General features: G+C 48.1%; 1 protein-coding gene across 2 annotated transcripts in view; it reads left to right on the top strand.

The window, feature by feature from the left end:
• WWC1 (WW and C2 domain containing 1) overlaps positions 1-24,524 on the top strand; it is a 147,759-nt gene that overhangs the window by 119,103 nt on the left and 4,132 nt on the right. For both annotated transcript variants that reach the window (XM_084761244.1, XM_084761245.1), the window contains exons 14-20: positions 1,045-1,131; positions 2,833-3,025; positions 8,753-8,896; positions 10,667-10,758; positions 17,134-17,254; positions 18,365-18,529; positions 23,310-23,402. In XM_084761244.1, the coding sequence (XP_084617370.1) occupies positions 1,045-1,131; positions 2,833-3,025; positions 8,753-8,896; positions 10,667-10,758; positions 17,134-17,254; positions 18,365-18,529; positions 23,310-23,402 (895 nt within the window). The remainder of the gene's footprint in view (positions 1-1,044; positions 1,132-2,832; positions 3,026-8,752; positions 8,897-10,666; positions 10,759-17,133; positions 17,255-18,364; positions 18,530-23,309; positions 23,403-24,524) is intronic.

Raw genomic sequence — 24,524 nt, forward strand, 5'->3', positions numbered from 1 at the left:
TGGTGAGCTCTTGAATACAGGGCTACTGGTCCCTTCACTGTAGATGAGGAATGCCAAGCTTCTTGTGACTGATGCTGAGCCCTTGTGATGGGTACTGAGCTGGACAGTGGCAGAGGACATGGGCTTCCTGTTTGCATTGTATCTACTCTTTTTTTTTTTTTTTTTTTTTTTTTTTTTTTTTGCATTGTATCTACTCTTACAGTGTTTCCATCCCCATGCAGGTCCTAACTCAGGTGAACCTGAGACCCCTGGGAACCGCAGCCCAGCTCTGTCTGTCATGTGCACTGCTGTTGCTGCTGGGTTTTCTTCCTGGGGGGATGACTTCCACATTTTCTTCTACAAACATGTTAATGTGAGAAAGTTTCAAACTAACATCTGTCACCTCTTTAAAAATTGAGATGAGTGGGACAGCTGGATGTCTCCCCCATTAAAAGCACTTACTGCTGGGCGTGGTGGCGCACGCTTTAATCCCAGCACTCGGGAGGCAGAGGCAGCCGGATCATTGTGAGTTTGAGGCCAGCCTGGTCTACAAAGTGAGTCCAGGACAGCCAAGGCTACACAGAGAAACCCTGTCTTGAAAAACAAAAACAAACAAATAAACAAAAACCACCCAAAAACAAACAAACAAACAAAACCTTACCATGACAGCCTGAGTTTAATCCCTAGAACCCAGGGAGTAGGGGGAGGGGCACTGACCTCCATAGGTGTCCTCTGACCTCCATACGTGCCCTATGGCATGTGTACACCTCAGGCATACTTACCCACTCTCTCTAATAATAGTAATAAATAAAATAGCATTTTTACAACTTAAAAGGAAAACCAAAAGTCTAAAAACTAGGGATGCCGGGATACGCCTGTAACCCCACCACTCGGAAGGCAGAGGCAGCTGGATCTCTGTGAGTTCAAGGCCAGCCTGGTCTATATAGGCTAGCCACGGATACAGTGGCGAGACCCAGTTTCAAAAGGAAAGAAGGAAGGAAGGAAAAAAAAAGGTAGGAGGGGAATCGTTTGCTGATTGGTGTTCTACTTATCCCTTCCTTTCAGATACGATGAGAAGAATAAGCAATTTGCGATATTAGTCATCCAGCTGAGTAACCTCTCTGCCCTGTCCCCGCAGCAAGACCAGAAAGTGTGAGTATGGAGCCCTGCATCTGGAACCGCCTTCCCACCTGCTGTGCTTCTCCCTGGGAAAGCTCTTTAGCTCCATCCCACTCCAGCTCCAAATACCGTTGCGCTGTGGGTATTTAATGCACATGAGCATGCCACTGCTGTCTGTGTGTACATGGACACAATGGCAAGCTTACCAGCCTTGGAGAACGGACTGTAGATAGCTACCCCCCTTCCTGGTACAGTCTGGATCCCCACCGCACGCTGCTCTAAGAATGCTGGGTGAGCTGGTCCTTCGTGGGAAATCTCCTAGACTGTGACCTCATGAGGACAAACAGGTCCCTATTATCTTCTCTATGCTGAAGGACAGTCTGGTTCTCTAGTTAGCGCCGGACACTGTGCTTCTCTAGGAAGAAGGTGACCGGGTGTTGCCTTCGCCTGCACATGTCTGCACACAGCTGCATGCACCTGCATGCACCTGCACCGTCTGCATGCATCCCTACTGTAGACAGGGCTTATGTTATATTACATTCATCTACCTATACATTTCCTAACTAGACCATAAGGCCTGGAAAGCAACCTAGAAAGCGATAGCAGTAGCTGTATTCAATCAGTGTCCTGGGAGAGGATGAGAAGAAGCCTGACAAAACCCAAGAAAGACCAGACTGGAGCTTTGGATTATTTTAGTTTCTGCCCCCTCAAACAATGCCAGGACCAGAAATGCCCAGGTTCTCTTTGGTCCTTGTACAGGGCTATCTGTGCCTAGCACAAGGTGTAGGGCCAAGGACAAACACATCTGTAGTTTTTGTTAGAATCATTGGTAAAGTGCTTGCTACAAAAGTGTGAGGGCCAGCGTTTCATCCTAGGACATGATAGTGCACAGTTGTAATCCCAGCACTGGGAGGCATCGATAGGCAAATCCCTGGGGCTTACTAACCAGCCTGCTTAGCCAATTTAGAAAGCTCTAAGCCAATGGGAGATCTGTTTAAAAAAAAGAAATCAACGCTGGGCGGTGGTGGCGCACTCCTTTAATCCCAGCACTCGGGAGGCAGAGGCAGGCGGATCGCTGTGAGTTCAAGGCTGGCCTGGTCTACAAAGTTAGTCCAGGACAGGCAAAGCTACACAAAGAAACCTTGTCTCAAAAAACCAAAAAAAAAAAAAAAAAAAAAAAAAGAAAAGAAAAGAAATCAAAAACAAAAGTTAGACAGCATGTGAGGACTGACCCACCAGGTTGACCTATGTCCTCCACTTGCACGGACATACAAAACAGACTTATGAAATTTCTGCCTGCAGGCATTAGAGCATTTGCATTCTGTGCCTGAGTGCCTCTATTTCCACCATTGCTCCGTGGAATAAACTGCTGTCTATCCATGTTTGGAACCAGTTTGCGTCCACTTCTACAAACTGTGAGACTCTAAGAATTTAGAGACCTAGCCAGGCATATTGGCACGTGCCTTTAATCCCAACACTCAGGAGGCAGAGGCAAGCAGATCTCAGTGAGTTTGAGTCCACCCTGGCTTATATAGTGGGTTCCAGGACAGCCAGAGCTACAACAAAAATCCAGAGACCCATGGCCGAAATAACAATTGGTACCCAAGAGCCCTTGCTGCATACCTCACATAAGACGTTCTGCACTCTCTCCTTCACAGCTGTCTCCCTGGGGATTTCTGCAATATGTCAGCCCTAGACAGCTGCGCAGCTCTCTAACGGTTCTGTCTCCCCCAGGAACATCCGTGTAGCCATCCTGCCTTGCTCTGAAAGCAGCACCTGCCTGTTCAGAACCCGGCCTCTGGACTCTGCAGCTACCCTCGTGTTCAATGAGGCATTCTGGGTGTCCATGTCCTACCCAGCCCTTCACCAGAAGACCTTACGAGTAGATGTCTGCACCACTGACAGGAGCCATGTAGAGGAGTGCCTGGTGAGGGCTGAGTCTGTCTGTCTGTCTGTCTGTCTGTCTGCCTGTTCCCCTGGCCTTCAATCCTTAAGGCATGAGGGTGATACAGGTTGTGGTATGTATCATGTTCATACTGGATTTCAGGCAGAAATGCCTCCACAGAGAATAGTGGCCTCAGACTTGGGAGAGAAGTAACAGACCTAAAAGGACCTGGAAGTGCATGCCATCTGCCTCACCTTCACTGTGCAACATGAGAGGTCAGACAAGAAGCAAAGAGTAGTAAGAACAGCCTAAGGATCGAATCTCACCTTTACCATCGAGGGCTAGCTGAGTGGCCATGGGCACGTTCCTTAATACCTCTGCTTTCCGCTTTGTCTGCAGTGCCTTCCTGCCTGCCCACTATGAGTGCTGTGAGGTTTATGAACATGCACACAAAGCACCCACCAAAGTGTGTGACACAGGTTCTCAGTTAACAGAGCCTCTTCTGCTCTCCCGCCCTCCTCCTCTGCATTGGCAGGAGCCAGGGTCAGAGATGCTGTGGCCCTTCAAAAGCCATGCACTTAAATATAGGCAGAGCAAGGTTGTTCAGCCTTGAGTAACCCCTCCCTGGGGGCTTCTGAGATACAAAATGTTTGTTCTGAGCTGAACAAAATGAAAGGCTTTATTACCTCTGATGCCGTTTCAGAGTGTTTAAATGGCAGCTCCAGGGTTTTTAAAGCAATGTGGGCTTTAGAAGTCTCTGCTGAGAGCCTGCTAGGTACCTGTGCCTGTGTTGAGCACTGGAGAGCAGGTAAGAGCCCCTTAGAAGAGGAGGCAATATTTGCAGCTAACACACAGACAAACTACAGTTCAGGCTGTGTTGGAAATGGGTGGGTTCAAGTGATAGAAGAAAGTAGGAAGCTCACGTAGAGGTTAGGCCAGGGATTTGTCCATGGCACTAAGCCTTCTCCCTGCATCCCTGTCAGGAAGCTGAGAGAGTAAACACATGGCAGTTGCTGCCTCCGCTGCAGGCTGGTCTTTCTCCTGGTGGCAGCCATGGGCCTGTGCTCAGAGTGAGAGATTCTTAGCTGTCCCGCCTCACCTGAGTCTGTTTGTGATGGAGAACCCTTTCCCCTGGGGAATTTGGGGACTGTGTCCTCAGGATTTAAGGGCAGATCACCAAGCTAGCCTTCTTAGCCCCACCTCCTGAGAGTCTCCAGTGCCAGGTCTCAGTTCCCAAATCTGCCATGCAGCTCCTGTCGCCAACCATTCCATCTGATCTTGTGTCTGACGAAGCACAAATACAGCGCACCTCAGACTCAGCGCACGTAGCGGGTGTTGTGAGTCACCTGGTGCTCTGGTTACAGTGCAAGTAGAGATTCAGCAAAGCTGAGAATCTGCATTTCTAGCAAATTCCCAGGGAGCAGGGATGCCACAGTCCCTGGTCACATTTTGAGCACCATAGACTTAAAATGGCAGAGTGTCCACACAGGCTCAAAGGACGTGGGCATCAGTCACTTTCCTACTCAGCCCGTGACAGAAAGCCTGCCTCTTAGGATGATGTTACCATGGACACAGATGCAACAGTGAATGTCAGTTGGATGACATTTTCTGACAGACACTAAATTAGGTCTCCGACAAGCACCCTTTCCATCTATTTTATTCATCTTAAAAACAGGTCCTTTGTGCCAGTGGGAAACTGAGTCACAGAGACGCGAGCTCTTACTTTGAGTCGCACAGTTACACAGCGGCAGAAGCTGTATTTGGACCCCTTGTCTACAGGACATACATTCAAGCCCCTTAGTGTCCTTTCTTTGCTAACTCAGTGCTCCTTGGAGGCTACTAATGGTGACAAAAGGGGCTTATTTAGGAAACATGGTGGACGTTGAAGGAAAGTGTTTCCAGACCCAGGCTCCTCTAGCAAAGCTTTCCTCAGCCCTGGGAATTCCAGAACCAGAAGAGACTAAATCCTGTTTTCTTCTCCTAAGTGGGTGCCTTTTATTCTTCCCTCCTAATTGAAGCCTGGCCATTGCTGGTCGCCATGGCAACAGCCAAAGGCGCTCATCTTACAGTGGCTGGTTGCTGTCCACGACCAATGGGAAACCTCCTTGCCTGCCTACACAGGGGAACTTGAAGTCTAGGTTTGGGTGGCTGGAAGAGGAGAGAGGCAGCAAGGCAGGAGGGGGAAAGGACTCCCCAGCTCCCACGAGGCAGCAGTGGTGTCTTCTTGCCTTGCTGGGGTTGTGGAATCCCCTGTCTGTTTTAAGCCATTTAACCAGCTGTACCATTAACCAGCAGTGTCTGTGTCTTTACCATTGGGCCAAAAGCCCCTTATTTAACCCTCAGCAAGCCCTGGGGAGAAGGATCTGGGTGATCTTCACTTGAGAAAACAAGTAAGGCCCAGTTCCTCCAGTGAACTGACTAAGCGCCAACCTGGATTTGAACACACTCACCTTCTTCATGTGTCCCTGCCTTACTGTGTTACATTTCAGGGTGACCAAAGGCTCTTGAGTTCCCAGACCTCAGGATTTAGAGGGATGCATGGCCTGCCTTCCCCCAAGACTGTCAGCAGCCATTTTAGTGAGGCATCACACCGTTCCCACACAGCCACTAAGGCCAGTGTCACACAGCTCAGGTCCAGCCTCACTATTGGCTGTCACAATAGCTCCCTTGTTCCTTTCTCATTTGGTGTCACTAACTTGGCACAGCCCCAGCCCTGCCTATGTGACCCGCCCCCCACCTGTGCAACTGGACATAAAATACACCTAGGCAGTGCTGTGCAGCATCCTTTGAAAGTTACCGCTCATCACCGTCTTCCCACAAACCCTGAATGGTCCTCATCCTCACACTCTGTCCCCTTGGGACATTTGCTCTCCTGCTTGTACACGCTAGCACTTATGAGCTAGTCGGTAAATCATGTATGTTGAATCCGTGGGCGAGTAAATGCCCCCCAGAAATGCTTCTAGCTTGTGAAGGTGAATGATATTCATACCCGTGAGCCGGTACCAGCCGGGGGAGCATCTTGGTGTCATCAATAATAATCTGATGAAGGTGTCATGTTTCCACACTGTTCTCATGATCCCTCCCCAGCTAGTACCTCGAATGTAGCCTGTCGTGTTCTGAACTGCAATATCCAGTATGTTTGTGTGTCTCACCAGGAAGTTGTCATCCCCTTGGTGGGGAATCGTGTTCTAGATGTTTCTCTGTCTGCAGGGAATACTTGTAGGATGAATAAAGGAGTGATATACATATTCTTGAGTGTACTTACATACATCTACTCTGGTGCCTGGAGCACGCCAGCCATTCAATTTCTGAATTTGTGCGCGTGCACACGCGCGCGCACGCGCGCGCTCACACACACACACACACACACACACACACACACACACACACACACACGCGCCCTGCATATAGCAGCTATTTTCCTCATTACCCTGATGAGGAAGCTGGTGTCAAGACAGTAAAGTGTCAGTGCTGACTTCCTTTCCCTACTCCACACTATTCTCCCAGAAATTGCTGTTAGTCAGCAAGACTCAGCAGTCTGTGCCATGATCTGGTACCTCCTGTTTTAGCTTGAACATCCCTGTCAGAAATACTTGACCAAAACTGCTTCAGTTTATTTGTTTGTTTTGTTTTATTTTGTTTTGTTTTTTTGGAGGGGGTATTTGTTTGCTTGGACTTTCTTGGGGTTTTTTTGTTTGTTTCTTTGTTTGTTTGTTTGTTTTACTGGTTTAGAATATTTGCATATATAGTGAGATATGTTGGAGCTGGAATCCAAGGCTAAATAGGAAATTTGTTTGTTTTAGACATACCTTGTATCCTTAGCCTGGATGCAATTATAAAATATATAGCTTAGGGGCTGGAGTGATGGCTCAGAGGTTAAGAGCACTGTCTGCTCTTCCAGAGGTCCTGAGTTCAATTCCCAGAAACCACATGGTGGCTCACAACCATCTATAATGTGATCTAATGCTCTCTTCTGGCATGCAGGCATACATGCAGGCAGAGCACTATATACATAATAAATAAATTAATTAATTATATATATATATGTATATATATCTTAACTTTGTGCATGGGGAAAGGGTGTGGCACAGCATTTTTTACTTGTGGCATCCTGCTGATGCTCAAATGATCTTGGGTTTGAAGCAGTTTTGATTCAGATTGACATTAGAGTCTGCCCGTCCTACCGAAGGGAAAAAAGCAGGAGACAGGCTCACGGGTGGGTGGAAGAGCCCCTGACTCAGACAAGCCCTTCCCGGCTACAGCCCCACGTTACAAAACTGGCTTCCCATTGACCCAGCCACTGTTAGGTGAAAACAAGAGGGAAAGTGGGCGAGTTGAACCCCAAATGTCCTGAGCTCCTCAGGAGAAGGCTAGGTAAAACCCTTCCATGCCTAAGGAAGAAGTTGAGGTTAGGATACGGCTGGGCCCATGGAGGCTGTTCTTCAACAGGTCCCTCCTCAGTGAGGTAGGTTAATCTATTGGTCTTCACTGCTAACTACACTTGAATGCTTCAAAGAAAAGGTGCATGAAAAGCTCCTACTCACTGACATCACCCCTGATCCTACCATGTACCGTTACTTAGAGTGTGGGTGTGTGAGCATGGGTGAGTGGGTGGGTGAGCATGAGTGTGTGTGTGTGTGTGTGTGTGTGTGTGTGTGTGTGTGTGTGTAGTTGTTTTTGCATTTGTAGGTGAACCATAATTCTAGAACATTCGGAAGGTAGAGTCAGGAAAGTTAGTTCAAGGTCAGTTTCAACTACATAATAACTTCTTCTAGTATTACCAAAAAACACCCAAGGGAGAGCTTCTGTTTATGGGTCTTTTTGGACTGGTATCAATGGGGTAGGCACCTACGCATGTGATTTCCAAGCCACGGGGTAAATGCGTCTACATTTTTTGCTAGATGTGCAGATTCCTTCCATAAGGAATTGTAAAAGCAATGTCTCTTGAAATTGCTTGTTCAGCGTTGTGCTCCTTGGGGCTCTTAGTGGCTAGAAAGTGCGACTGTGTGGGGACCTTCATTGTCCTTAGTGCTCAGCCCAGAACCTAACCCAGATTAGCACAGAAGTATCAACACACAAAATCCAAACAACCCACTTTTTTTTCAACGGGCCACGTGCAAGCCTGGTAGCAGCACACAGCCATAACCCTAGCACTAGGGAGGTGGCGACAGACGGATCTGAAGTTGAGTGTCATCCTCAGCAACACAGCTAGTTTGAGGCCAGTCTCGGCTGTGTGAGGACGTGTGTCGAAGGACACTAGATGTGTGCATTCACAGAAGCTGAACGTGGTGGCACAATGGCTGTAAATTAGCACTCAGAGAGGCTGAGTTCTGGACTAGGGTGGGTGATGAAGCGAGTTCAAGGCCAGCCTTGGATACATTGCAAATTATCTTTAAAGGGGAATGGGGCAGGGTACATATATGAATGTGGTGATATGCACCTGGTCCTAACTACTTGAGTGGCTTAAGGTCACTTGAGGCCAGCCTGGGTAACAGAAGGAAACCCCACTGGGAAGCTCCACCCCTATCTCACTGGGACTGCTGTTTTCTATATTGTTACCATTAGCTGACACTCTTTTTTGGTTTGTCGAGACAGGGTCTCTCTGTGTAGCCTTGGCTGTCCTGCACTGGCTTTGTAGACCAGACTTGCCTCGAACTCACAGTGATCCACCTGCCTCTGCCTCCCAAGTGCTGGGATTAAAGGCGTGAGCCACCACACCTGGCCCCAGCTGACACTCTTAAAACTCACTCTTCTGTTTGTCCCTAACAGGGAGGTGCCCAGATCAGCCTGGCTGAGGTCTGCCGGTCTGGGGAGAGGTCAACTCGCTGGTACAACCTCCTGAGCTACAAATACTTGAAGAAACAGGACGAGAAGGAGCCCCAGCCGGCAGGAGCCCCAGGGCCCGACCACATGGTGAGATGGCTAAGTGGCCTGATAGGGCTGGGGGCCACTCCCACTCTCATGCCAACAGCACTGGATGAACTAGAGCCAGGCTTATGATGTCGAAGGAGACAAGGCCAGGGTAGGAGAAAACAGAAGCAAGCAGGAGGAGAGGGCCGTACACGAATGGTCTTCCCTGAGTGGTCCTGACCCAGCTCCCTGTGGGTTCTCATTTTCTCCTTCTGTATTCTGCTGTGCCTTATATTGTCTCTGTGATTTCAAAACAAAACATTTAAGTTTTTTTTTAAGGGCTATCTGAGTGGTTCAGTGGATGGGGCCAGCCTAACCAAAGTGAGATCCCAGATACAAGAGGGTTAGGGAATGCTATTCAGAACTTGGCTCTCGGACTGGGCGTGATAGCACACGCCTTTAATCCCCAGCAAGCAGATCTCTGTAAGTTCGAGGCCACCCTGGTCTACAAAGTGAGTCTAGGACAGCCAAGGCTACACAGAGAAACCCTGTCTCAAAAAACAAAATAAAAACAAACAAAAACCCAGAACTTGGCTCTTTCCAGCTGGGTGATAGATGGGCCAAGCATGTCACCTCTCTGAACCTCCATTTTTTCATGTCTGTAAGGAGTTTGATAACATTGATGGGAAAATTCAAAGAAATGAATATAGGGAGTGCTTGTTGCAAGGACTGGGCAAATGGCAACTGGCCCGTTTTGGGTTACTTGAAAATGTTTTCCTTGCTTTGGTTTGGAAACGTGTTTTGGTGCTGCTAGTCATTGAAGACGTCCTGAAGCCATCTCTGTGTAAGGCTGTAATTCCCCCATAGGGAGTCAGACACAGGAGAATCGCTGAAAGTTTGGGTCCAGCCTGGTCTACAAAGCTAGTTCTAGACCAACTAGGCCAGCCTGTCTCCAAACCAAAGCCAGAAAAGACATGCATCCACTAGGCTGCCCATGGCTTCTCTCTGCCAAGCATGGCGGCTGTGTGGTTCAGTGAGCTACTGTATATGAGCAAACCACCTGTCATGGTCCTTGCTTAAGTTTAGATCTTTCTTTCTGTCCCCAGAGAACTTGTCAGGAGTTTCCTAGCCTGGAAGTTGGGGGGCTGAGGGTGAAAGCAGATGAGCCCCGAGATGAGAAAGCCACAGCTTCCTCCTTGCTCAGATGTCAGCTGTTGTGTAGTGAATACTATCTGCTAGGCTACTCTGCTCTGTATAGATCAGCGTAGTTAATCCTCACAATGACCTTTCCTGGTGCTTACTAGAAGAAAATGAGGGTCAGAGAGATTCAATCATTCGTTCTCTCAGGTCACACAGTCTTCGTCAGTAACAGCACCACTCAGGTCCTTCTCCTGGAAACTGTCCATGTATGCAGCATCTGTGTACACACACACACACACACACACACACACGTCACTGTGTCTCTGTTCCCAGACCCACAGTGCTTACCTTTCTTTTGATCCTCATGGTATTGCTGCGTCCTTGATGGCTTATGTGACATGAAGGAAGACTCTGGCAGACAGCTCTCTGATCTCCTTCCATCAGCACTGTGATGCTTTCCCCTCAGTGCCAAACTAACTGTGCCAAGTAGGTGCACACACATAGAGAGAGGCTCTGCGGACTGGCCGATGAAGCCAAAGGGATACTTCCTGTGTCTGCATGCATGAGTGACCATGGGCAAGATGGTCCTTTGGGGTTTCCCCTGGCTTCTCTTGGAGGGTTACATTCTGGGATGCCCAATAGGTACTGTGATACCCAGGGTCCCCGCTGACCTGGCGGCCTCTGTCTCTGCAGGATGCTGTATCTGCCTTGCTGGAACAGACAGCTGTGGAGCTAGAGAAGAGGAGGGAGGGAAGAAGCAGCTCCCAGACGCTGGAGGGCAGCTGGTAAGTGAGGCACCCTCTCGGGCTGGAATCAGAACAGTCTGACCAAGGGGCAACCAAGGGAAGGTACCCCCCCCCCACCCCCAACATCTCAAGGACCTGTGCTTACAGTCATAGGCAACAAGGCTAGCTTGGCACAGGGGTAGGGGGGATGGGGGCCACCTAAAACCCTTCCCCAGTTTATGTTCCACCAATCTCCCATGCCTTGTTCCTGCCTGATGCTGCTCTTTGGTTTTGGTATAATGACATTTATTTGGGCTTTTTAAAAAATGGAGGCTCACTTCTGTAATCCTAGCACTTGGGAAACTGAAGCAAAAAGATTACTGTGAGTTCCAGGCCAGTGTAGGTTAAAGAAAGAAAGAAAGAAAGAAAGAAAGAAAGAAAGAAAGAAAGAAAGAAACGAAGGAAGAAAGAAAGGAAGGAAGGAAGGAAGGAAGGAAGGAAGATGGCTTTTTAAACCCTACTATAGATTTTAAATTTGAATCATTTACCATAAGTTGTGTATTGTACAATAAAAATTGTGCTTGGTTGCTAGGAATGAAGACCAAACTGGCCTCAAACTCCCAGAAAACTACCTTCTTCTGCTTCCTCAGTGATGGGATTAAAGGCATGTGGCCATCAAACGCAGCTGCACTTTTACTTTTAAAAAACTTAACATGTAGCCAGGCATGGTGGCACACGCCTTTAATCCCAGCAGAGGCAGGTGGATCTCTGTGAGTTCGAGGCCAGCCTGGTCTACAAAGTGAGTCCAGGACAGCCAAGGCTACACAGAGAAACCCTGTCTTGAAAAAGAAACCCTGTCTTGGGAAAAAAAAAAAACTTAATATGTAGCAGGACAGTGGTGGCACACATCTTTAATCCCAGCACTCAAGAGGCAGAGGCACTTGGATCTCTGAGTTCGAGGCCAGCCTGGTCTACAGAGTGATTACAGGGCAGCCAGGGCTACACAGAGAAACCCTGTCTGGAAACATCATGGTCAGAGAGGACTGACGGCTGTCATATCTACTTCATAGAGAAGCATGCAGACCGTGCTCTTCCAGCCATTTTGTTGGCTAGGCTTGCTCTGCTTTGTTTGAGATAAGATCTGACTATGGAGGGGCTGGAGAGATGGCTCAGTGGTTAAGAGCACTGCCTGCTCTTCCAGAGGACCCGGGTTCAATTCCCAGCACCCACATGGCAGCTCACAACTGTCTGTAACTCCAAGATCTGACACTTTCACACTAATGCACATAGATTAAAATTAAATAAAATATTTTTTTTAAAAGAAAGAAAATGTTTGCTGTTTAAAAAAAAAAAAAAAAAAGACCTGACTATGGAGCCCTGGCTAGCCTGGCAGTCACTATGCCAACCAGGCTAGCCTCAGAATCATGGATAATCCTCAAGCCCCTTCCTGAACTATTCCTGGCTTCTTTTAGCCATCCTTATACACGACCTGCTGTTAACTGTAGCCAACCTGTGCGGTAGCGTGGCAGGACTTATTTTTCTCTCTCAGTCACGTGGTACTCACCATGTGAACGCTTTTTCCCTCCCCTCTCATGGAGCCACACCATTCTCTCCTCTTCTCTGTGAGGACAACTTTTTGATTCCATATGTAAGAAAATGGGCGGTAATTTGTCTTTCCTTTCCTGGCTTCTTTCCCTTAGCCTAATGTCTTCCAAGTTTTTCTGTGTTGTCATAGGTGACAGCTACTGTGGCTGACTGGCATTCGGTTAGAGACAGACTGTGGTTGCTGATGGACGTGTGGCTTAGCCTATCCCTCGGCTGCAGTGAACAGGGGCTGACCAGACAGACTTTCTGTTGCGTCAACAACCTAGACAGCACGCTCAGTAACTCTTTGCATTATCACTGTGATAGTCCAGAATTCTGTAGTTGGGCTTGGAAGGAGCCTTCCCCTTGCAGTCTTTTGACTCAGGGGTCACCATATGTTTCTTGGACAGGACCAGATGGCAAATGCCATCTGCTGTGGCCACACCACTTCCGCTGTGCCTCTTCAAGTTGCCTCTACAGTGCGAAAGCAGCCATGGGCCGTGAGTAACCAGTGGCCATGTCTGTGTTCTGTTGGCAATCCATGTATGGACACTGAAATTGACATTTCTTAACATCTGCACCTGCCACAACGACCATTGCCTTATTTATTTATTTATTTATTTATTTATTTATTTATTTATTTATTTCCAGCCATTTAACAAATGGTCCAGGGAATGTAATTCTGTTGGTAGATACTTACTTGCCTAGCATGAACAAAGCCCTGGGTTTGATTTCCCCAGCACCCCACAAACTATGCGTGATACCACATTACCTAAAATTCCAGTGCATGCACTCTAGAGGTGGAGGCAGGGGAATCAAATTTCCAGGTGGCCCCATAATGAGGTCAAGGCTAGCCTGGGATACTTTGAGACCCTGTCTCCACACAAAAAAATAAATATAAATGTAAAAGCAGTTCACAACTTAAACCACCACCACAAAAATAAAAAATAAAAATAAAAAAACCACCACCACCACTACCACCTCCAGAAAAATAAGCTGTAGGCTGGATTGGGCCCACTGACGATAGTCGCTGTCACGTGTTCTCTTTCTCACTGTTTCCCCATGTGATAAGGATCATACGAGGCCACTGGAATTTTGTATTCCTTTGTTTCTGGCTTGGTCACAGTGTCCATCTCTGTCTCCCTGTCCCTGGCAACCCTTATGCTGCCAGTCACCCAAGCTAAGGCTCTGATGCCAGAACCAGCCCAGGTCCCCTCTCCCCATACCCTGGCACAAGATCAGTGGTTTCTCCTGAATTCCAAGCTAATGCTGAGACTTTTCAAGCCGTCTCCTAGCAACCACCTTCTGTTCTTGCTCCCCTTGTGGCCCCATCTCTCCCCACCCCCTGCCATTCACACTTCCCAGATGCCAACTCACAAAGAGGGCCAGGCCTCCCAGGGCTGCTGCGGTGGGGTGGGTCCATCTGCAGCTCCCTCCCCCACGCCTAGAGGTGGCTTTTGATCCTGGGGCAATCACCAGCTTCAGTGCACCTGCTCAGCTCTGGAGTGGAGGCCTCCCAGAGACCAGCCCTCAGCACTGGGACACTGACCAGCAGCATTTAAGGCCCAATGCATCTCTGCTACCCTCTCCCTCACTCTTTTTAACTGTTTAGGTGCCTTCACTGCTAGCATCAGAAGAGCATTTATCTCTCTTGGTGTGTTCTGTGGCAACACTGGCCTCAAACTGTCTGAGATCAGGTGCGCATCACCACACCCAAGTAGAAAACTACACTGGTTTTGTTGTAGAGTCATAAACAAAACAATATTATGAGTATTAGAAAACGTAGACGAGCCATCAAGGTGACTCGGTGTGAAAAGCCACTTGCCCACCAAGCTATATGAATACACAGAATCCACACAGTAGAGGGAGAAAACCAACTCCTGAACGTTATCCTCTGACCTCTAACCCCCCACGTGTGTTCTGCAGCATGCTCGTGCCCTTACTCACATGCGCACACCATGCACACAATAATTAGCTAGAAAGAAAGCACAGGAAAGATAATCTCAAACCTTGGGAGAGGCAATAGCCTTGATGTGTGTCTGTCTGAGACAGTGTTCACAGGTGGCACTGCTATGTCCCTGAGCCTGAGCAGGTGGCCTCTCAACACACATGGCGCCTTCCCAGGTAGGATTGTTAGACAGGAGGCACTCCTAGCAACAGTGACCAAGAATACCGTTCTAGCACTTACTGTATTTTTCGGACTATAAGACGCACCCAGTTTTTAGAGCAGTAAAACAGTAAAAATAGCAATAAGGTGCACTCTAATCCCCCTTACTTTGGCGGGGGGTGGGGGGTGCATCTTATGGTCTAAAAATATGGTAATTGAAATGCTGTAGTGACATAAAATATGTTCATTGGGACTGGGGATATAGCTCAGTAGTAGAGTGTTGCCTAGCGTGGAGGCCCAGCACCCCCAGAATATGAACTAAATGAAACTCGTGTTTGATTTGACAGTTGATATTACTAACTTGCCTATGAAGTGAGCATCGCTTGCTCACATTCTCACTCTGCACAGGGACATGTCTATTTTCTAACCCTTCACCAACGCCTGATCACATCGGCTGGCATTTCGCGCTCGTTGTTTCCTTTGCTACTACAATGGGTGAAAGATGCCGTGCCTGTTTTGTTTCTCTGCACTGTTAAGATGGAGTGGGGTCATTTTTTCCTCTCCAGGAACATTTCAATCAGAGTTACAGTAAAATAGCCGAGACCAGCCTAGCCCGCCAAGTGTTCGGTTGTGCTAAACCACCTTGCTCCCCTTGTTAGCAGCCTGTGAGACTCAGACTAAACCTGTGGGGTGACCACACACTTCCCGTCGGCACTGTTGACTTTCTGAAGCAGCCAAAAGGGGCTGGTGAGTGGCTTCTGCAGACTGCTCTGTGTGTGTGCTGCCTGTGGATCTGTGTGTCTAAGGCTAGGTAGGCCAGCGGGGCTACAGAGGAGAGCAAAGTTCCCCTTATCGCCAGATCCTCCTCAGTCTCCATCTCAGGGCTTTAAACAGAGAACGAGGTTGACTCTCCCCACTGAGGAAGCCTTAGGGAGAGGCTGTGTTTCCCCCTCAGTGCGCCTCACTGCAGAGTGTGTGTTTTGACATTCTGCTTTGGCTGGGATTCTTGTGGTTCAGCATGGTGACACTGTTTCACACAGGCCAGGGGCCTGGCAGTGTGATGTACATCTTTGAGAAGTCAAGATGGGACGAGATGTAAATTACCACCCAACATGTGCAGTCTTTCAGTCTCACAAATCCTTTCAGCCCTGGAGACCAGGGGCCAGGTAGCCGGTCACCCCCTGCTGTCACCAGAGCAGAGCTATTAGGCAAATGGTGCTGGAACAGTCGGCCTACAAATGGAAAAATTAATTTTTATTCTTATTTCACCTCGGTCAAAAGTTAATCTGGTTTGGATCGTAGAGCTAAAACATTAAAATAGAAACTATGAAACTTCTAACAGAAAGCATAGGAAAGCCTGTCGGCTGAGATGTAGCTCCATGGTAGAGCACTTCTCTAAGTACACATGAGGTCCTGAACTCAATACCAGTATAGCCATAAAGAAATAAGTAATAAAGCCAGGCTGTGGTGGTATACACCTTTAATCCCAGTACTTGGGAGGCAGCGGGAAGCAGATCTCTTGAGTTCTAGGCCAGCCTGGTCTACAAAGTGTATTCCAGTATAGTCAGGGCTACACAGAGAAACCTTGTCTTGGAAAACAAACAAACAAAAAGGTAAGGTGAACCTGATCCAACTTGTTGGGTATATTTATAAAAAGAGGGAATTTGGACACATAGCGACACCAGGTACTTGTGATCACAGAAGTGACCCACTGAGGACAGCAGGAAGGAGCCATCTACAAGCCAAAGAAATGGGCCTTGGGAGAAACCATTCATTCTGTAGCCTTGATCTTGGACAGCAGCCCCTAGAATTGTGGGAAATGTAGTTCTGGGGTATTTCACTTAGGCTGCCCTAACCAATAGCACAATACCTAATAGAGATGACAACATTGGCTCCAGAGCAAATACTTGTCCATGGGTGTTCAGTCATGGTGTCTGAGAGATGGCTGCAGTTCAATGTCCATGAGTTGATGAAGTGCTAAACATACTACATCCTGTGGAATATAACTCAGTAATGAAAAGGAAATGAGCCGGGTGTAGTGGTGCACGCCTTTAATCCCAGCACTCGGGAGACAGAGGCAGGCAGATCGCTGTGAGTTCAAGGCCAGCCTGGTCTACAAAGCAAGTCATCCAAGGTTAACACAGGGATGCACTGTCTCAAAAGAAAAAAAAGAAAAAAAGAAAGAAAAGGAAATGAGCTCCTGATGAATTTAGGGCCTGGATGAACTTCAAAAGCATACTAATGGAAGCCAAGGATGTAAGGGCCTGTATTGTCTGACTCTTCTTATGTGAAACGCAAGAAAAATCTAAGTGGATCTGTAACACCTGGAAGCTCACTGGTGGCCACCAGGAAGTAGAGGAGAGGCTAGGTGGGAAGGGTAGATAGAAGGGCACCTTTCTGATATGTAGTGTTCTGTCTCTTGACACCCCCTTCTGGCTTCCATGGGCACTCGCACCCACATGACGCACTCATGACCGTACACATGCACACACACACATACACAAATAAATAATAAAGCTAGTTATTTCGTTGGGGTTCTAGAGGTAGACCCTGGGCCATCAGACATGCTTGGAAAATGCTCAGCTGCTGAGCTCCAGCCAGCAGCTCCATGTTGGAGGTTCTTTTGATAAATACCATTACAACCATGAGTCTTAGAGACCGTGCCTGGATGCGCTTCCGAGCAGGGGAGTAGAGGCTTCTGGAACGGTGTCTGGGAGAATGACCATAGCGTTGTGTTACCACAGGACGTACGAGGAAGAGACCAGCGAGAATGAGGCAGTAGCTGAGGAGGAAGAAGAGGAGGGAGAGGAGGATGTCTTCACTGAAAAGGTCTCCCCGGAGGCAGAGGAGTGTCCAGCATTAAAGGTAAAAAAAAAAAAGCCCTGCTGAGGAGATAATTTTCATGGTCTGGGCTGTCAGAAAAGGCTCTCAGCATCAGGGGACAGCTCTCCAAATGGGCAGGGTACTCAGTCGCTGTCCCTGCACTTTGAGTCATATTTGAAGACAACAGACGGGGCACTCTGACTTTTGTCTTTCTCGGATCAGATCTCAAGCCCAGCTCTGCCCCTGCCTGGCTGTGAAGTCTTGGGTAACTAACTTCATTTCCCACCCAGCCTCCATGTTTTCATCTCTAAAAAACACACACAGTAACACCAGCCTTGCTCATAGGCCTGGAGCAGAGATCTCTATTCTCAGTGCCCTCCAGATGCCTGCAGCTAATGCATGCTGTTCCTGAAAGGCGCCCTGGGGCAGAGCTTCCAGTGTCTGCCCAAGGGGCTCCTAAAACAAAGCTTTTTTCTGACACCTCTACACTGAGGTGTGTCTCCACAGTTTCTCCCACCAGAGGGCGCTCTTGTCCCACTTAAGCAGGTGCTGTTCCTGCTAAGACAGTTTCTGGGCTGTGTTTTGTGTGCATCTTTCTCTGGTGGCTGCTGTGTGCAGGCAGTAGAGAACACAGTGGTCTCTATTTTTGTCTGTTTTTTTTTTTTTTTGGACAGGATCTCATTATGTAGCCCAGGTTGGCCTTGAACTCAGTTTCCTGAGTGCTGGGATTATAAGTGTGTGCTACCATGCTTGACTTTATCATAGCCTTTATTGCCAAAAGGAGGTTTGCTAGGTGCCTCCATAATTCCAGAAAAGCATCCGAGTACTGGCTAGGACCATAGAGGTCTTGGATGTAGCTGGTGCTTAGGTACAGAGGATGGATAGTCGGCACACTTGATCGTGAGTACTGCCGTGCCTCCTCCAAGCTCCCAGGAGTACATGGGGTAGAAGGGTGGGCATGGGCACTCGGGCCTCGCTCGGGTTGCCATTCTGGTAGGGTCCAGCTGATTAGGCCAGCATAGTGAGAGCCCAAGAAGCACATCTGTGCATGTGGCCAAAAGTGAAATAACACAAGCGGGAATTGCCAGGTAGACCAAGAGAGGGCCCTGAGACTCAGGGGAGCACTGGTATAAAACCTGACTTCTTCCACAGGTGGACAGAGAGACCAATACAGACAGTGTGGCCCCATCCCCCACGGTGGTGCGCCCCAAGGACCGGCGGGTGGGGGCCCCTTCACCAGGGCCGTTTCTTCGAGGGAATACTATCATCCGCTCCAAGACGTTCTCACCTGGACCCCAGAGCCAGTACGTGTGCCGGGTAAGCAAGCGATGGTGCCTTCTCCGTCACTCAGAGCTCTGGGGGTCTACTCCAGCTCTGGATATAAGTGGGGGGTCACTCTCAGTGTGTCTGAGCATCTTCCAGTAGGTTAACTCCATGGACTTCTGTTTCCCTCCTGTGGAGTACACAGGCCCATTTCACAGGGCACCTTTACTCCATTGATTGACTGATTATAAGAAAATCAGCTGGCCCGTGGGACTGAGTGGACGGCCCAGAGAGTAAGAGCACTTGCTGTGCAAGCGTGAGGACCTGAGTTAGAATATCCCAGCACCCATGTGAAAGCCACACATGGCCGTATGTGTCCGTAACCTCAGCACTGGGCCACAGAAACAGGAGGATTCCCAGGACCTCAGGACCTGCCAACCTAGCCAAGTTAATAGGCTTTGGGTTCAGTGAAAAGAAAGCAGGGAGTGTAGAGGAGGACACCCCATTTAATCCTCTAACCTTTATATGTGCACACACAGAAAACACACTCTATAAAGAAAAAAGTCTGGCCGGGCGTGGTGGCGCATGCCTTTAATCCCAGCATTTGGGAGGCAGAGGCAGGCAGATAGCTGTGAGTTCGAGGCCAGCCTGGTTTACATAGTTAGTCCAGGACAGACAAGGCTACACAGAGAAACCCTGTCTCAAAACAAAATAAAAAACAAAAAACAAAAAAAGAAAGAAAGAAAGAAAGAAAAGAGAAGAGTCTATGCCATGAAACAATATAGTTTCTGGCAAGAGGAAGAGGTTGCCTGGCATCTTATTTTTTTAATCATTATACCTTCTCTTCCGGGTTAAGTCTCAAGCTAATCATTCAAGCCCACCAGCATCTGTGGGAGCCATGCAGGCCCAGCACATATGGGCTGCAAACATGTAGGAAATGTGGGATTTCCTCAAGTCACAGAACACCGATGTTGGGAGACATCAGTGGAGCACACTGTTTTCTACTGTAGGATGCTATAGCTAAGTCAGATCACAACTGTAGAGAGAAAAACCCAACCATGCTTCGAACAGGGGGCAGGGGTCGGGTGGGGCCTCTGAAAGACTTAGAAAAGCCTTTAGGGTAACAGCTAAGACCTCAGCTTTTACAGATCAACTACCTCGAGAGCATGCCGTGAAAATCAAATACAAATAAATGGATGCCACTCATCTGAATTCACACGAGGGAAATCAGCGGTTGGGCTACACCAGGGGAAATTAATGCTCGACTCGTTGTTTTTCATCAGGATTAGAATGTGGCTGTGATTTTTGCTAAGATGGGGAAAACAGAAGCATATCACTGAAGTGGTGCTCATTTGCACACCCGTGCCCCCCCCCCTCCGCCCCAGTCATGTAGCAGCTAGCTCTCCTTCTTGGCTGAACATGTCTGTGTGAGTCTAACTATGCCAGGGAGTGCATGTATAGAAGAAACATGTAAACACGGGGGTCAGTGCTATCTGTGGCTTCAGGCATCTGATGGCATCTAGGACTGTGTCTTGCACGGGCACTGCTATACTGATGCCTCTGTCAGCTTCCTGCCACCACTGGCCACACAAACTCTGATTGCTGTTGCTGTGTTCCCCACTTGCCATTGGTAGCTTCCCCCTGAGATGTGGGCGGATGTGGTGCATTCATGCAGCACAAGTGACTAGCCTGCCTAAATGTCAAAGGCACAGTAATAGAAAACTGATTGGGTTGAGATTCAAAGCCTAGGACAACTGCATGCAATCGACAGCCTAGACTCTAGCTGTAAAGGGAGGCTGTGAAAGCAAGACCCGGGGCCCATCAGCTTCCCTACCGAGAGACAGACCAGCCTTGTTTCTGACCAAGAATCACAAAGTGGGATTTTTTTTTTTTTTATGTGTGAGTAAGTGGACATGAGTGTGTATACTGTGTGGCTGGGATGTGATGTGCTTGTAAATGAGTATGTGTATATATATATATGTATATATATATGTGTGTATATATATATATATATATATGGTTGGGATAAGTGTGTGTGTGTGTGTAGCATATTTGCATGCTTCCATACATGTATGCAAAAGCCAGTGTCCTGTTCTATCACTCTTGCCTTATTCCCTCGAGACAAGGTCTCCCACTGAGCCTAGATGTAGGCAGGCAGTGATCCTCTTGTCTCCACCCTTGAGAGCCCTGGGCTTACATGCACACATGTGGCTACGCCTGGCTTTTTACATGAGTGTTAGGCGGCAAAACTCTGTTACCCACTACACCATCTCCACAGACCAAAGTTGTTTCCATTATTATTAGTCTTATGAACCATTGTATTTGTGCCCGTCTCATAGATGAAAAAAACTGGGGCTCCGTGACTCAGGGCACAGAGCTAACTCTGGAGCTTGCACTTCCTGACATCCAGCCTCATGCCCTAAAAGGCTTTCCTGTGGCCTGATCATAGCTCTCTCCACTAGCTTCATGGCACTGCTTACTTGCCCTGTCTTGGGGTCCCCACTGGATTTCTAAGTCAGAGACAGGACAGTGAGTTCTGTTTCCTGCAGCATCCCACAGCACCTGTGTATTACTAGCAGCACTCGCTGTGTATTTGTAGTTGGCTGACTCTGACCAAGTGGACACAGTCTCTCCCATGACCTTATTTTTATTTTTTATTAATTATGATTATTTTACAGCAGGGCCTTGTGTATGGTAGCCATTGAGCTACCATAGCTCTACCCAAGCACTCTAGGCCTGAGCTATAGCCACGGTCTCTTTTACCTTTTATTTTTGAGACGGGTTTCATTCTGTAGCCCACGCTAGCCTTGAGTTCATCTCAGGGCAACCTTGGCTTTGTAACCCTTCTGCCTCGGCCTTCCGACCAGCTGGAGTTACTGGCCTGCCACCACCAATGCTCCCTGCGACATGAAATCGCTATACTTCTCTGCCTTGTTTTTTTTTCCCCTTCGTACTTTGTTAAATAGAAGCAGTAATAAGTTGATGGTTTTTCTATCATGTGTGAGATTAAACCCGTTAGGACGTCTGGCTATAAGGGGATGTGACGTTCAAAACTAGCATGATAGTGCAGTTATATGCCTGCAGCATTTAGGAGGTGGAATCAGGAGATTTCAGGCCAGCTTCCAAGGCCAACCTGGGCTACATGAGACCTTGTCTCCAAAAACAAAAGCAAACAAAAAGTGAAGAGCAAGAATGAATGTAAGCCACAGCCGTTGTGGTGGCGCATGCCTTTAATGCCAGCACTCCGGGAGGCAGAGGCAGATGGAGCTTTGTGAGTTCGAGGCCAGCCTGGTCTACAAAGCAAGTCAAGGACAGCCAAGACTACACAGAGAAACCCTGTCTTGAAAACAAACAAAAACAAAACAAAACAAAATTAACGTAGTCTTTCCTACTGTTTAATAACTTCATCATCAACATATAAACATCTAGGTCTTAAGGCTCAGTTGTCCTGATAACCTTCTTCTAGGCATTTATTTTTAAAATGCTACCTTTAATTGAAACAATTAAGTGTGAGGCTGTCTTCAGGTCCCTCATGCAATCCGTAGACTCCTCTACCTTAATTTCACAGTGCCGTGCACTGCTCGGGTCTGTGGTAGCACACTGGGCCTTGGAATCTCCATTTAGTGCTCCCTGATTGTGTGGACTATGAAACCATCTTTGTCTCTAGAACGTTTTGTCTGAATGAAACTATAACTAAGGCACAGAGCACGGAGTTAGGGGCTCCGTCCATGCAGTCAACGTTTGCATGACTCTTACGATGTTTCTGGTCTGGTTCAGACTCTGTCTGGCACAGGACCATTAGTGTCATTATGTTTAATGGTGATGAATAGCTACTAAATAAATAAACAAATAACACTAGTAGCTTCTCAGTAGAGACCCACAGCAGTGGGCTTACAGTTGCCAGGTGGGTGCAGTAACTTGGATGAATAAGACTCATCCAAGAAACCACCCTATCCTCCTCACCTGATGGAGAAAGACTGCCATAGATGAGAATAGGCGCCTCTGGGAAAGCATTAAAAATGGGCAGTGGAGGGATTTGAGTGGGGCAAATGGCTGAGCTCAACTTTGCGGCATTTCTACATTCCTTCTCAATAAGGATGTAGCTCCATGGCTCCGTGGCTCCATGGCCCCGTGGCCTCCTTCCTGCTCTGCATCTCCTTGCTTGCAGTACTGAAGACCGGGCATATGCAAGACCCATGCTATGCCACTAAGCTGTATCTTGGCCCCAATATATGTCTCCAAAGTGATTCTATTCACGTCACTAAAGGTGGGCTCCCTAGGTGACAGGGACAAGTGGATGTAAGCAGCCCTTCACATGGTGGGACAAAGGGACCGTGTCATAGTACAGTGGTGCTGCCATCGTCACACTAGGCTGAGCAGCTCTTCCATGGCTTTGGGTGGGTTCTATGACTCATGAGCTTCTATGTCCTGTATGTAACGTGGTGACGGTCCTCACACAGTGTTGTGAGGATGCAGCACACCCCCAAGTCTAGTGCATGTTTAATAACTGGTAACTTTAAAGGGACAGAAAGTTCAGAGCAAATCCTGGAACAGGAAACTCAATGTCTGCGTCAAATTTGGGGAGGTGATCTTCCTGTCCCAGAACATACATGTTTGGGTGTTTGTTTGTTTGTTTGTTTGTTTGAGAAAGGGTTTTTCTATGGCTTTGGCTGTCTTGGAACTCACTCTTTAAACCAGGCTGGTCTCGATCTCACAGCCGTCTTGCTGGCTGAAGGCTGTCTTTTGTTGTTGTTGTTGTTGTTGTTGTTGTTGTTGTTGTTGTTCCAGAACATGTTTTTACTATGCCTGACGTCGTTCGGTTTCTCTCTTGCAGCTGAATCGAAGTGACAGTGATAGTTCCACTCTGTCCAAGAAGCCACCTTTTGTTCGAAACTCCCTGGAACGGCGCAGCGTCAGGATGAAGCGGGTAAGAGTGACCTTGAAGGTCTTTGTGTGCCTGCTGCTCTCCATTCTGGAAGGGCCTATGGATAGCCAGGGGCTGGCAAGGCAGGGAAGAATTGGGGGTGGGTGGGTTGAGTGATTGAGTGATACAGAGTGGGCAGGATGGCTGTGCAGTACAGTGCTCGCTGCATGACCCTGGTGACCTGAGATCCATCCTGGGAACCCATGTAAGGAGAGAACCAACTCCACAGAGTGTCCTCCTAGCTCTACATGTGCACCCTGTGTGCACATACAGGCACTGTTGGATGTGCATACAGACATATCATGACAGACAGACAGTTACCCAGGGGTTCACTCTGGAAGGATGCACTAGAACTTCTGCATTGAACTGTTTTCTGTTCCTAAAGTTATGCTTGCCGCAGGCGGGGGAAATCCCTCAGTGGGCAAGAGCGCTTGTTTCACAAGCGCAAGGACTCAAGTTTGAACCCCACATAAAAAGCCGGGTATGGCTGTGTTTGCCTGTAACCCCAGCTTTGGGTGTAGGAGCAAAAGACAGGGGGCTCCTGAGAGTTCACTAACCAGGCCTAACTAAAATGGCAAGTCCTGGTTCAGTGAGAGACCCTGTCTCAAGGCAACAAGATGGAGGAGCGATAGGGGAAGATGCTCAACACGATGCTCTGGCATCTTACTAAACAACTGTGGCTAGTTGAGCATACGGCCCTTTTTTTTTTTAAATACATAAATATTTACTTATTTATTTATTATGAATACAGTGTTCTGCCTGCATGTACACCTACAGGCCAGAAGAGGGCACCAGATCTCGTTATAGATGGCTGAGAGCCACCATATGGTTGCTGGGAATTGAACTCAAGACCTTTGGAAGAGTAGCCAGTGCTCTTAACCACTGAGCCATCTCTCTCCAGCCCCCGTACGGGCCTTTTTAAGACCCAGCCATAAGTCTAGAGATCACTGAGAGGATGCCTGCCTAGTATGTGTGAAGGCCAGCACTATAAAACAAAACAAACGAAAACAACAATGTAACCTAGAAAGTCTGCTGGCTGTGAGACTGCCTTCAGGCATGGATTGGTCCAACAACTGCTGTAATGCCAGCAGCCCTCTTACTGTCATGACACTGCTCCAGCCAGAC

Source organism: Acomys minous (genome assembly GCF_964271855.1).
Source record: "Acomys minous genome assembly, chromosome: 16".
In the NCBI taxonomy this organism is placed as follows: Eukaryota; Metazoa; Chordata; class Mammalia; order Rodentia; family Muridae; genus Acomys; species Acomys minous.